Source organism: Miscanthus floridulus, unplaced genomic scaffold, assembly GCF_019320115.1.
Source record: "Miscanthus floridulus cultivar M001 unplaced genomic scaffold, ASM1932011v1 fs_238_1_2, whole genome shotgun sequence".
NCBI classification, from domain to species: Eukaryota; Viridiplantae; Streptophyta; class Magnoliopsida; order Poales; family Poaceae; genus Miscanthus; species Miscanthus floridulus.
The window spans coordinates 6440-19631 of record NW_027096433.1 but is presented as its reverse complement, the minus strand read 5'-3'; the positions used below and the strand labels follow the sequence as shown (position 1 = coordinate 19631).

The following is a 13192-nucleotide window of genomic DNA, read 5'->3' as shown; positions in this document are numbered from 1 at the left end:
GATTTTTCTGGTTTCACTGTAACCCACAGAGATTGAGATTGAGTCTATTTGGGTTTCGCCGCTTGGATCCTTGCCAGCTGATGAAACAGTGAGGATATTTTGGTTACTTTTAACTTTTCTCCCATCCACTTATAGAAAATATTATTTTAATAGTTATAACGTGTAGGAGCAAATTACCAGAATTCAAGAGTGTCTTATAGCAAAGATAACATTGAGTAGTTTTAATCAGCAGATACCTAGTATTGAAGAGAGTCCTAAAATTTACCTAAAAATTTAATCATGATTCCTTTTAGGGAAAGAGCAGTTTGACCGTTAGGAATCACGTTGCCGCAATCAAAGCATGCTAAACTCATAGTGCATTGTAGCCAAAAACAAAAAATAAAAATAAATATGTGTCACAGAGAATCAGTGTCTTCCTAACAAATAACAAGTGACAAAAGAAACAGTGAAATGCTACAACACTGAACAAAATAAAAACAACACGGCGATGCTTCAACCTTGTGAGGTGCTCAACACAGTTGCGACACATTCCACTGACAGTCCATTCGTTCACGGTGTACGCATTGCAGGTTGGACCTACAGCCAAAGACACGTACCATCGCTCGTCTCGTGTAGCCTTAACTTGCGTACGTGCTACTTAATCCCATACGTGCTCCCGGAGCGCGCGCGCACAGCGTGCTCCACGACCCTCTAGCCACGCCATGCACGACGCCGCCGTGGTGGCCGCCGTCCACCACACCGTCGTGGCCGGCGCCGCAGTCGCGGTCGTCGCCCTAGCCGTCGCGCTCTTCCTGCTCTGGCGCAAGAGGCGTATGGCAGCCGCGAGAAGCCCTGCCGACGGTGGTGCCGCAGCCTCAGGCTCTTCGGCCTCGACCGCGCCTCTGCCGGTAATCACGCTCGCCGACGTCGAGCGCGCCACGGACGGGTTCCACCCGAGCCGGGTCATCGGGCAGGGGAGGCACTTCGCCGTGTACGCTGCGGCACCCGGGATCGCCGCCAAGCGCATGCACCCGCACCTGGTCCTCGGCGACCCCGGCGGGAGACGGTTCCCCGCCGCGGTCCGCTCGCTGGCCGTGCCGCCCCACCCCAACGTCGCCACCGTGATCGGCCTCTCCGAGGGCCCAGGAGAGCGCGTCATCCTCGTCGAGCGGGCCCCCGCCGGCGCCGTCAGCCTCGACAGGGTCCTCGTCTGGGACGACGCCGCCCACGCCCACCACGTACCCGCGTTGTCGTGGCGCCAGCGCGCCGCGGTCGCCGCCGGTGCGGCGCGCGGGCTGGCGCACCTGCACGCGCACGGCGTGGCCCACGGCCGCGTGCTGCCGTGCAACGTCCTTGTGCACGCCTCCTCCGGCGGCGGCGCGCGCTGGAGGCACGCCAACGCCACCACCAGGCTCACCGACTACGGGCTGGCCGGTTTCCTCGACCGCCGCGACGACGACGCGCGCGCGGAGGACGACGTGTACATGTTCGGCGCGGTGCTGCTGGAGCTGCTCACTGGGCGGCGCTGGGATGGCGGCCGGCTTGCGGACTGGGCCCTCCCACATATACGCGGCGGCGCCAGCATGGAGGTTCTCGACGTCGTGCGGGCCGGCGCGCCGGCCGACAAGGCGGAGGCGCGGCTGCTGGCGCGGGCCGCCAGGGTGGCGCTGGCGTGCGTGGGGAACGACGGGCGCAGCCGTCCGGGGATGGCGGAGGTGTCGGCCATCCTTAGCGACGTGGAGGCCGCGTACAGGCGCCGTGACGGCGCACTTGTGGGCAAGGAGGAGGAGCACGACGACTATGGCGATGAGAGCCGTCTCAGTGGATGCCTTCTTGGCCCAAGCAGGAGCATCCACAAGGCGGACATGCTGCTCCGGGCGCCCCCTGTGATGTGAAGAAACCAATCAAAGCTTAAATTCTTTGGGAAATTGATCAACTGATTACTAGTGCTACTTGTAGTTGGGTAGGAAATGTGCGTGCTTGTATTTCAGAAGCTATTTCTTACTTTCTTCTTTTTTTCTAAAAAGAATGTACAGTTACAGCAGAGATCTTGAGTAGAATGTACATAATATTTGAGCATCCGGATGTTTCAAAGTGATTCAACGATTTTCGAACACGGAATTTCTTCAAAAAGATCATGAACATTTCCACCTGTTCCAAAGAGTATTGTTAAATTCTGGATCATCACAGGACAACATCTAGAAACATCTGCTCGCATAATTGCCTTGCTTCTTAGTAATTTGGAAGGAGCACTATACCATTGATCAAGAGAGTACCGTCAACTGAGGCCTTGTTTAAATCTAGGGTGTAAAGCTTTGAGGTGTCTGTCATATAGACTGTTTGGATACTAATAAAAAAATAAATTACATAATTTGTTCGTAATCCACGAAACGAATTTATTAAGCCTAATTTATTCATCATTAGCATATGTATTACCGTAATACCACATTGTCAAATCATGGACTAATTAGGCTTAAAAGATTTTTCTCATAAATTAGTCGTAAACTGTACAATTAGTTATTTTTTTAGTCTATATTTAATACTCTATGCGTGTGTCAAACATTTGATGGGATAAGAAGTAAACTTTAAAGAGAGCAACTAAGGGCATGTTTAGTTTCCAAAATTTTTTGCGCAGTATCCATCACATCGAATCTGCACATGCATGGAGTACTAAATATAGACGAAAAAAAACTAATTGCACAGTTGGGTGAGAAATCACGAGACGAAACTTTCAAACCTAATTAGTCCATAATTAAACACTAATTATCAAATATAAACGAAAGTACTACGGTAGCCAAAATCAAAAAAAAATGCATCTAAACGCGCCCTAAACAAGGCGTTTGAGAGTTGTGCTGTGGGCTGGCGTTTGTGTGGAAGCCATGCATTTTCTGTGTCAGATTTGGCAGAGAGGATACCTGCCGTATACTCAGCCCCGGACAGAATAAATGCCACTAATTCGCGAGCGCCGTGTGCAGAACTTTTTTCATTAAACACATCTGACTTGCATGAAACAAAGCGATAACAATAGAAATAAATATTCAGTGTATTAATATGACATAAGGATATTATTATATTGGAATATCATCGTACAATAAGCTCGATCCAAGACACAGGTTACCATCAAGAAGTAGGATAACCACAAACGAATTGAATGTAGCTCAGTTAGTGGAGTTCCTTGCTTGTGGTAGAATTTGTTCATCTGGATTTAAATCATTGACTTGATACGGATGCTCGTATGTACTGAATTTATCTTAGGATTTAACAGTGTTGTTATTGGAGTGGTAAGCGACGTGTTTATCGACAATGTGGCACATGTGATAACTTCGTGAATCTCAAGATCTCCGGCTTATTCTTTTATAAGGTGCCTCGTAGAGGTAGGGTGTATCCATAGTACATATGCGTGCATGTATGAGCATCAGCATCTGCCGGTCAGAGCGACTATTGCTCATAGATCCTAGCCTCCTAGGCTTCGATTCTGATACAAGTACAAGTGTCCCAATCTTTCTGTGGAGAAGAATACCTTGGTTGGTGGACGGAGATAACATTCATACCCCAACTATAACCATTCATGAACGTTGTGCCTTAGCGACCAATGCACCATCTTCAATGGTTGCTCATCTTACGATCTTGTGGAACGCAATCATCCAGCCACGAGACACTTATCCTGCAAACAATCGAAGAATCAATAAGAACAAATAGAGCAGTAATTGAATTGTTATGTTAATATGAGGGCTTCAATATGGAAACACAAGATGGTGGAGTTCTAGACACAAATAAACAAGCGGTCTAGCGAAGTAGCAATGGCTAAATCAAAATCAACAAAGCCCAATCTATCTGTGATGCCTCTAGAGATCTATACGTAGATGGTATAGGATGACCACAAGGGTTCCTGGGTCATGCACCCTATGGCACGTACCTAGTGCATCCAACTTGATACATTGGACATCAGGCCAAAATAGGATAGTGCAGCACTGTGGGCAGAAAAAGGTCCCGACATTAAAATGATGATTGCACTCGACTCAGACATGATATGGGCATGAGGGTGGATGCGTTGAAAATTATACTTGATAAGCTTTTCATGAAGTACTAAACTTTCTAATCGAAGTCCATATGAAGCTGTAGTGACCTTTTCAACTTTGCGATGTTTTGCATTCTGAATCCAACTTCCAAAAGTACCAGCACAACAACAACCAATGTCCTGCGCCAGGCCATGACGTCACTTGTGACCGCAACCATATTCATTTTAAAAAGTGTAACAAAAAAAATACTTTCATGGTTAATGATGAGGCTTGTTGTGGCAAGGGTGTAGGAAATCCAACATGAATCAGACGGTACCCAAGCATTGTTGCAGGGCAATTGGCACTGAGAATATATCTTTCCTTGCTTATATGTACCACATCAGTTGATATATTGCTACATGAAAGAATATGGTGAACATTGTAACCTGCAAAAATATATTTCAGGATACAGAAAAAAAGTTTGGGACTTCAATATATTCTAACAGAATCAAATTTCAAAGAATGCACGAAGTCAAAGTCATTAATTGTTGGGTCCTCAACACTTTCAAATGAAAAATCAAGCAATCTTGCGTTCCTTTTATGATAAGTATTTTAAAATTTCACTTCCACACAAGGGTTAGGACCAATCATACATTGACCAATAAACTCTTACAGCTCCTGCTCCACGTACCACTCCTTCTCTAATTTTTTATATGCAATAATTTTTCATGCAAGAATAAGGAGAATAGGCCGAAATGCAATCTAGATTCAAGCAAGCAACAACCTGATAGAATACATGATGGAAAAGAACCCAACTGTGATTAGTACAGGATGAAAGCACATGAGTCGCCAGAAGAAAAATAAATAAATAGAGGAGAAAACAAAAGGCAAATGCAAGAGCAGTTTTTAGTCTATGGTTTGGCTATCCAGTTTTTACATGAGGGAATTCAAACAACATGCATGTCCATCTAGAATCAAACTCTCTTGATCATTAGATTCCAATAATGATTTTTTAGATTTTTCTAATGTGTATTTCATCATATTCTACTCTGTTTAATACATACCCAAAAAAGGTAGTATGCTGCTTTGGTATCCGAACAAATAATGTAGGGAGGAATTTTGCTACCGTACTTTGCAAAAGCTTATATGTCCTATATTCATGTTGCATCAATCTAAGAGAAGTTGACTCTAAAGTTTCACACCATGAATAGGCCAGGCCTATTTAATGCACTTTATGCAAGATACCTATATTCCATGAATATGTCATTCACAAAAAATATTCCATGAATATGTCCTATTAAATTCTTTTATCAATTGATCAATACCATTGACATTATTGTTGAACCACTTTATGTAAGAGAACATTATAGTTCTTATATCACAGAAAATCATTGGTATAAGCATCAAAAGCGTTACACGGTGAACAATTGAGCATTTTGCAACCCAAGGACAACTAAAATTAGGGTCTGTATGGTTCGTCTATGAGTTGTGCAAAAGCTGTTGTGAGTTTTGAGCTATGAAAAAATCACTGTGAGCTATGCACTATGAAAAAGTTGTAAGTTGTTTACAATTATGAGACCTACCTCATCTACCTATGTCCCTTGAAACAACAATGAAATGTCTCTCTGTTTTCGCCAATTTGAAAAAGCTAAAAGCTAGAAGTAAAGAAAAGCAGAGTCCAAGGTGCTACAAAATTGTACTACGCAAAAGCAAATGTTTCTGGAAAAAAACAACTCTAGTTTCTACCTATTTTGGTTGGCTTTCTTTTTTTTTTGGTAGTAGAGGCACTTTTCAGAAGTTGAATCAAATTGTCCAAACATAGTCTTAGAATTGTCTCGCAAGCATCCATGCACACAAATCCTGAACATCCTTAAGAATAGGGGCAATGGTGCTAATCTTTTGTATGCTGAAGCGGCACCTCCATGATGGATCCATCAATATTTGCTCAATTTGAAAAGAATGGAGGCAAAACACACACACACACACACACACACACACACACACACACACACACACACACAGAGACAACAAATCTAGGAAAGAAAGGGAGAGATGATATGGAACATACCAGTGAAGTCTGAATTACAGAGGATGAATTCTTCATTCCATTCCGAATTGGTGTTCTTCTTTATCCATTTATCACCTGTGTCTTCAACTTTCGTAAAATGATGAAAAATAATTGTAATTAGCAGGACTAAATAGTGGAAATATAGACAGGAAAAACTAAATTCAAATATTCCGATGGAGTCAATGGAATGATGTATACTAAAGTAGGTTCGAGCCTCTTGAGTGCAAGCAAACGCAAGGTGGTACACACAGGGGCGACGTAACGGGTTGGTGGCCTCCTGAACCCGGAAGCACTAGGAAACAACATTTTTTATTTTCACGTTTTTGTATCATTATAATTATTAGAACGGTGGCCATTCAGAACTGCAGATTGCGGTTGCAAGGTATGACATACAACAGATCCACGCTTTTATATATACAGGAGTACAGGACTACAGGAGCCTTCAAAACCCCCACGCCTGATGCTATACATTTGATCAAGATCTGTGGCCAGTACTCCTGATGTTCCATGTCTGGGATGATGGAATAGAGAATAGAAAGCGGAGTTGCCACCACGTTTAAGATAAAAATGTTTTCTTATTGGCTTTAGATCTAACTGAGAACCCGTCAAGCAAATTATATCTCCCGGCCTTTCTTGGAAGCAAGCTCACGAGTTTTGCTTGCCGTGCTCGCAGTCTTTGCCCCCAAGACACAAGCCACACCGTCAGTACCACGGCTACGTACGTACAACTCTTGAGCAAAACTCAAGCAAGATCATGGTCATTGCTGGGCCGCTGCCCACTAGCACTAGCAATCCAAATGAAAGCGCAAGCCACAAGCCACCACAGCCTCGCCTTCTCTCTACACAGATCAACTCCAAGAAATAGCATCAATTAAAATGCGAGCTAGGGACCTGAAGAGACAAGACGAGCAATAGCTAGCAAAGCCTAGCAAGGGAGCACAAGAGCAGAAGAGATGCAGCTGGAGAAGGGGTCCCTGGACCTGGTGCTGGTGCCATGCGGTCTGGTGGTGATGCTGAGCTACCACCTCCTCCTCCTCTACCGCATCCTCCGGCATCCCGCGACGACCGTGATCGGCTACGAGAACCACAACAAGCTCGCTTGGGTGCGCCGCATGGTGCAGCAGCCAGCGACCCCTGATGAGACAGCGCTGGCGCTGAGCGTCATCTCCAGCAACATCTCGGCGTCCACCAACCTGGCGTCGCTGTCCATCGCGCTGGGCTCCCTCATCGGCGCCTGGGTCAGCAGCACCACCAAGATGTTCATGACGGAGCTCGTCTACGGCGACCGCAGCCAGGCCACGGCCACCGTCAAGTACATCTCCCTGCTCGTCTGCTTCCTCGCCTCCTTCACCTGCTTCATCCACTCCGCCAGGTACTACGTGCAGGCCAGCTTCCTCATCACCACGCTCGACTCCGACGTCCCCGCGGCCTACGTGCAGCACGCCGTCATCCGGGGCGGCAACTTCTGGTCCATGGGCCTCCGGGCGCTCTACCTGGCCACCACGCTGCTCATGTGGGTCTTCGGGCCCATACCCATGTTCGCCTGCTCCGTGCTCATGGTGGCCATCCTGCACATGCTGGACACCAACTCCCTACCCCTGCACCACCACCAGTTCACAGTTAGGAAACGGCACGAGCAGAGAGCTCACACCTCAACCATCGCTACGAGGCAGCTGCAGCCCAGTCCGCAGAATCCAATGCTCAGCAACCCGGTCTTGTCACCTGTTACGTTTTTCAGTTGAACTACAAAATTTTCAGTAATGTTGAAGAACCTGAATGTAGCGTGCAATTATAAACTACATTACATTAATGTTGAGCTACAAAATTTTCACTACAGATATTGTTTCCCTACTAGGACAACTGCTACATAGACTGATGGCCGGATGAACGGATCACGACATTGGCATCAAAGTATCTCTTTTTTTCTATGGAAACTCATGATTCAGCTGTTACTGACTCGGCAGATATTCAATCAAGTATATCGGCCTGTTCGCTGGTTGATTTCTTGGCTGGTTTGAACTGATTGGTGCTGGTTTGTTGTGAGAAGAAAACACTATTGGCTGGCTGGTTTGGGCTGGCTGAAACCAACAAGCGAACAGGCTCCCACCTATATTCATGACAAGTTGCCAAATGGTCTGCACTGGCTCCCACCTCCCAGTCCTCTTTTGTTAGTCTCTATAGAAGAACAGTGGGGACATTGGGGTCATTCCCATTGGGCTCGGTAGTTTTCTTCTTGCCTCGCTTCTTGAGCTTCTTTTTGAATCTGAATTGTTCCTTCATGTTCTTCTCCCATGCTTTCTTGTGCTTGTTGTAAATGAACATCGCAGCTCGCGCATCCTCAATCTGTAATACAGAAAGTGGTCATGCAAGCAATCATGAGCACGAGTGACAAAAAAATGGAAGTGTTATTAGGATCATCACGACACAAATCAGGAACCGTGCATATAATGTAACACGTACAGGGCAGTGTTCATTCTGTTGTATTTTAGCACCAAGTACTTCAGCAGCAAGATCCTTCAATGATCGCCTCTTCCTCTCCCTAGTGAATTGAAATTCACATGTCAATACAGTTTTGGGTAATCACAAGAATACTCGTGTCAGAGCAGATGCCCAGACCATCTAACCTTCGGAAAACCTCATATTCTGATGTATCCCTAATGTCCTTCTTTGGGTGGCTTAGTAGCAACACCTGAAAAATATTAATTAAATTAGACAAGAACACACACAGGGTACAGAAAGAAAGGAGTTAAAGCCACCAACCTTGAGATCATTGTGCAGTGCATGACCAACAAGAACTCTTCCTTTAATCAGCTCAGCTACTTCCTTCTGCACAGCCCAGAATTCTTTGGCTGCAGTGACAAAGACAGTTGCATAAGCCACAAAGATCACCACCCTTGACAGCAACGAAGTACTATATAGTGATAAACCGATAATGTAGTGATGTATCTACCTTTGTTCATGTGCTTAGGTCTAATCCCACTAATCCGGGTACGGTAGTCCACAATTCGCTCCACAGTACGAACATATTCATCATATACAACATTGCCAAGGGAATTAACCTGACAACAAGCATATTGAGATTAGAGGATGATAATTCAAATGTGGGAACACATTTACATTATCCAAATGTTTGAACATTTCAAACAAACTTTCAAGTGCATTCATCGTATGGCAAATTAAAAACGACATATCAAGTACCACATAATGTTTAACAAAAAACAGTTATGACATGTCTTGATCCTGTGTTCAGTATGCTACAGGTCTAGAAAATCGTTCTTGTTCGAGGAGGAAGTTTGGTTCTTCCCCCTAGCTCTCTCAAGAAAGCAAGGAAATCCTTGCCCGCTCTTTTCCCAAAGCAAGACTAATTAAACATGCCCTCCACTTTTAATCAGTTTTCCATCAAACTTAACCATGTAATTCAAGAATAACCTTCACTGCTTGAAGCCTTGAACACTTACATCACATCAAATATCAAGCATAAATGCACACAAAATACACGAAGACATTAGAAAGGGCTGCACAATGTTTTCTGTGCACTTACCCTGTAAATAAATATTATTGACTGTACTCAATGTTCGTTCTGACACAGGGTGATGACTGAGCATTAACAATTTAACATGAAGTAGTCTCATACTTCATTTCCAGATTCAAGGATATAGAAAATCATGTGAATAAACAGACCACTAAAGATTTTAATGTTTATATGGTTTCAGATCACCAAGTTTGTACACTGAAACAGTAATCCTATAGCATTTTCAAAGCACAAGTAGACATACATAACAGTTTATAACAGACAAAACAACAGCACAAGGAAAGAGGATCACATTGTAGTTGCTAGACATTATCTAAATAAAACTAAGTATATGCCACTTCATTAGCATAACACCTGCGTTTAACATCAGGTAAGTAAAACAAACCATAGAAACCCCACAGGCCACAGGATAGGAAATTGTTTTACTGTAGTGCCAAACCCAAATATAAATTAATAGCATGTTACTGAAACAAACACCTGAATACTACTGGTGCCAAATGCAAGCTTGTAACACAAACCTTCACAAAACCAAAAAATGCAAGTCCATCCAGGTCATACAGCCTGTTCGGGAGGCCGTATCGTATCGTGGATTATTTACTGCTGGCTGGTTTGGTGTGAGAGAAAAACACTGTTCCTGGCTGCAAATTTACGATCGTTTACGAGCAAGCGAACATGCTCATAGACTCACGGGAGTTATCAAAACCACCTATTTGTTAAACCAGACATCTGAAATGACCAACCTCCAACTATGGATTTGCCCAATTCAACTTCAGAACATCTCCACGCCGGAATAGTAGCAATCTAAATTCCATGGACAGAGCAGACTATTACACTACTGCTTCATGATTAACAGCTTTTGGCATATCCTGAACCTCCAACCTTACAATTCAACAACGAACAACCACAGACCTATTGCTCTGCCATCACTCCAAATCCCAAGCGCTCTCTACTCCACTCCATAAATTGATGACTACATACATCATTACCAGTTACTAGGCAAGTAAATAAACAAGAAAATTGAAGTAAGAGATGGTGCTTACCAAGGTAACCCTGCCGAGAGCGCTTTTGCTGCCATCAGATCCTACCCCGACCATCTCGCAGTCAATCGCCACCGCCTTAGTCAAGCTAAGGACCCCCAAACACCATTCCCAAACAACGAAATCAGAAAAACCTATCTCAAACCGACATTCCAAGCGTCTCGATGCCAGGGCATGCTCACCTGGTGTCATCGGAGGTTGGCTCGAGTTTGACCTCCTGCACTGCGGGTGGTGGGGACAGCTCTGCGGGCGCCGGAGGGCCACCGTCATGCTTGCGCTTGCCGAGGTGGGTCGCCGCGGGGCGGTGGGGGAGCTTCGACTGGAGCTGCGCCCAGTTAGGATTTAGGGCGGAAGGGGGCGCTGCTTTTGGCCTGGGCGCCCGCTTCCGCCTCGGATTGTGGCTGGGGTTTGCGGCTGCCGGCGGCGGCGTGGAAGACGGCGTCGGAGCCAGCATGGGGACGATTGCGGCGCGGGAGGACGGAGGTGGAGTTTTTCTTTTCTTTTCTTCTGTGTGTGTGTGAGGGTTTTCTTTTGTTTTGTTTTATAAGAGAGGGTTCCAACTTCAAAACGTTCTCTTGGGTTCTAAATTTTAAGGGCTTGTTTGAAAAAGATTCACCTGCTCTAGATTCACCATTTTCAGCTTCACTTCACCAAAAAAATTTTCTAAACACTCTAGATCCACCAAATCTGGATTCACCAAAATGGTGGATCTAGAGGCCAGATTCACCAAATTGGTGGAGCTCCTCAGGGGTGCTCCACTAACTTCAAGTTTGGTGGAGTTGGGGAAAATTACCCACCAATGCCACTGATTACACAAATAACGCTTTGTTGTGTTTCATTTCTTTCCTTTCTTCTTCGCGTGGCCGCACCCGGTGCCAGCACCACTAGAGCCGTGCCCCATCCCCATAGGGGCTCACTGCCGAACTAGAGCCCCAATCGCGCCCTCACCGACCGAGTGCCCTCAGTCGGCTGCGCTTGTTGGCACCGCGCGCGCCCTCGCCATTGTCCTCGCCCGACCGCGCTCGTCGGCCCCGTGCCCGCACCACTGGAGCCCCAACCGTGTCCCACCGGAGCCCCAACCGGCAACCATGCCCTCGCCCTCACCCTCCGCTGGCCCCGTGCCTCGGCCGTGGCCACGCCCCTTCGCCCCACACCGCTGGAGCACCGTCCACCCCGTACCGTCGATCCGCATCGCCCAGTTCGTCGCCCAACTCCGATGAGGCCACGGGGTCACCGACCTCGTGCCTAGAGGCCATGGCCGCGTCCGGCGAGGCCGCCCACGCCCGCCACCTTGCGCCTGCCTGTCGTGCAATGTGCTCTGCTCGATAGGAGGATAAAGAAGAGCTGATGCGTGGGCCCAGGTTGGTAGTGAGACAGAGAGAACACCAGAGTCCAAGGGCAATTCTGGTCATTCTAATGAAAATGCCCTTGCGTGGATCTGGAGCTGCTGTCGATGTTTTACCACCGATAGCCTGCCACGGGGGTCCCTGAGGCAGTATTGTTCGGACTTCAGCGTATGCGAAACTCGACGGTGAACGTAGCAGACAGTCGATTTATCCTGGTTCAGGCCCACGACTGTGGTCGAGTAACAGCCCTACGTCCAGTCAGCGTTAGCCTCTGTGTTGGATTGATTGTGTTATAGAAATCGTACAATTATTGTTCTGTTGTCCTCTTCCTCAGGAGCCCTGTCCTCCTTTATATAATCAGGAGGCCAGAGTCCTAGTCAGTTCATAATGAGAGTTCCTAATAGGATTACTAAATAGTACTACTACTAAGATTACATGGAAAGAATCCTAGTTAGACTAGATCTTCTTTCTCCCTTACGGGGTATCCTGTGGGTCCCGCATCGACAAGCCCCCGAGCACTTCATGGTTGAGCTCTAAAAGTCTCGTTTTGCTCCTTTAGGTCTTGTTGAGTAGGAACAAACGTCATCCGAGTGCTTTCTGGAGTGAAACCTTGTAGCGCTTCTTGGGATCTTCGAGTGATGAGTGCTTTTTGAAGAAAAAGTACATCCATCTGGTTGTAGCCCCCGAGCCTCTTGCTATTTGGAACAAGAAGCTGGAGGATCTTGTCTTGAAGTTGCTCTGATTGTTCGTTGAAGTTTTATCAAAAAGAACTCGAATATGGCTCAGTTCCGGGTTCTTTTTGTCGTAATGTCTTGAAGTGGTCTGCGTTGAGGAAGTCTTTTGGTGACATGCGCTTTTTCGAAGAAAAAGTGCACTCACTGAGTGTAGCCCCCGAGCCTCTTGCTATTTGGAACAAAAAGTTGGAGGGTCTTGAATCTTTATGTTGTTTGAAAATTTGTGTTTCTGAAGTAGTCCCCGAGACTTGGGTTATGTCATCATCCGAGTAGTTTTGCAGGCATCTTTCCAAAGCAGCCCTTTAGTCTTGGATTAAACCATCATCCGAGTAGTTTCGCGGCATGCAGCCTCTGAGCTTATGTCTGGGTTCTTTTTTCAGAAAGAACTCGGTTACATGGCCTTGGCATACTCTCCGCTAGTCTTCTATTGTCGGATGTAGTTGTATGGAGTTGGTTGGGTGTAAATGCTGTTTGTTGATGGATTATACCGTGGTGGTA

At 46.2% G+C, this 13192-nt stretch overlaps 3 protein-coding genes across 3 annotated transcripts; 2 read left to right on the top strand and 1 right to left on the bottom strand.

The window, feature by feature from the left end:
• The first annotated feature begins 620 nt into the window (after positions 1–620).
• Positions 621–2018, top strand: LOC136530937 (salt tolerance receptor-like cytoplasmic kinase 1). The gene has a single exon (XM_066523650.1). It carries the CDS (start codon positions 702–704, stop codon positions 1872–1874), a length of 1173 nt encoding a protein of 390 aa, XP_066379747.1. The 5' UTR covers positions 621–701; the 3' UTR covers positions 1875–2018.
• Positions 2019–6608: 4590 nt separating this feature from the next.
• Positions 6609–7791, top strand: LOC136530940 (uncharacterized). Its single transcript, XM_066523653.1, has one exon. The coding sequence runs from the start codon at positions 6999–7001 to the stop codon at positions 7785–7787; it is 789 nt and encodes a 262-aa protein (XP_066379750.1). The 5' UTR covers positions 6609–6998; the 3' UTR covers positions 7788–7791.
• A 22-nt stretch (positions 7792–7813) lies between these two features.
• LOC136530939 (uncharacterized) lies at positions 7814–11137 on the bottom strand. The gene is made up of 7 exons (XM_066523652.1): positions 10797–11137; positions 10618–10702; positions 8996–9104; positions 8806–8894; positions 8670–8734; positions 8506–8584; positions 7814–8388 (listed from the first exon to the last, which is right to left on the bottom strand). The coding sequence occupies exons 1-7, from the start codon at positions 11066–11068 to the stop codon at positions 8221–8223; spliced, it is 867 nt and encodes a 288-aa protein (XP_066379749.1). The 5' UTR covers positions 11069–11137; the 3' UTR covers positions 7814–8220.
• Positions 11138–13192: the final 2055 nt, after the last annotated feature.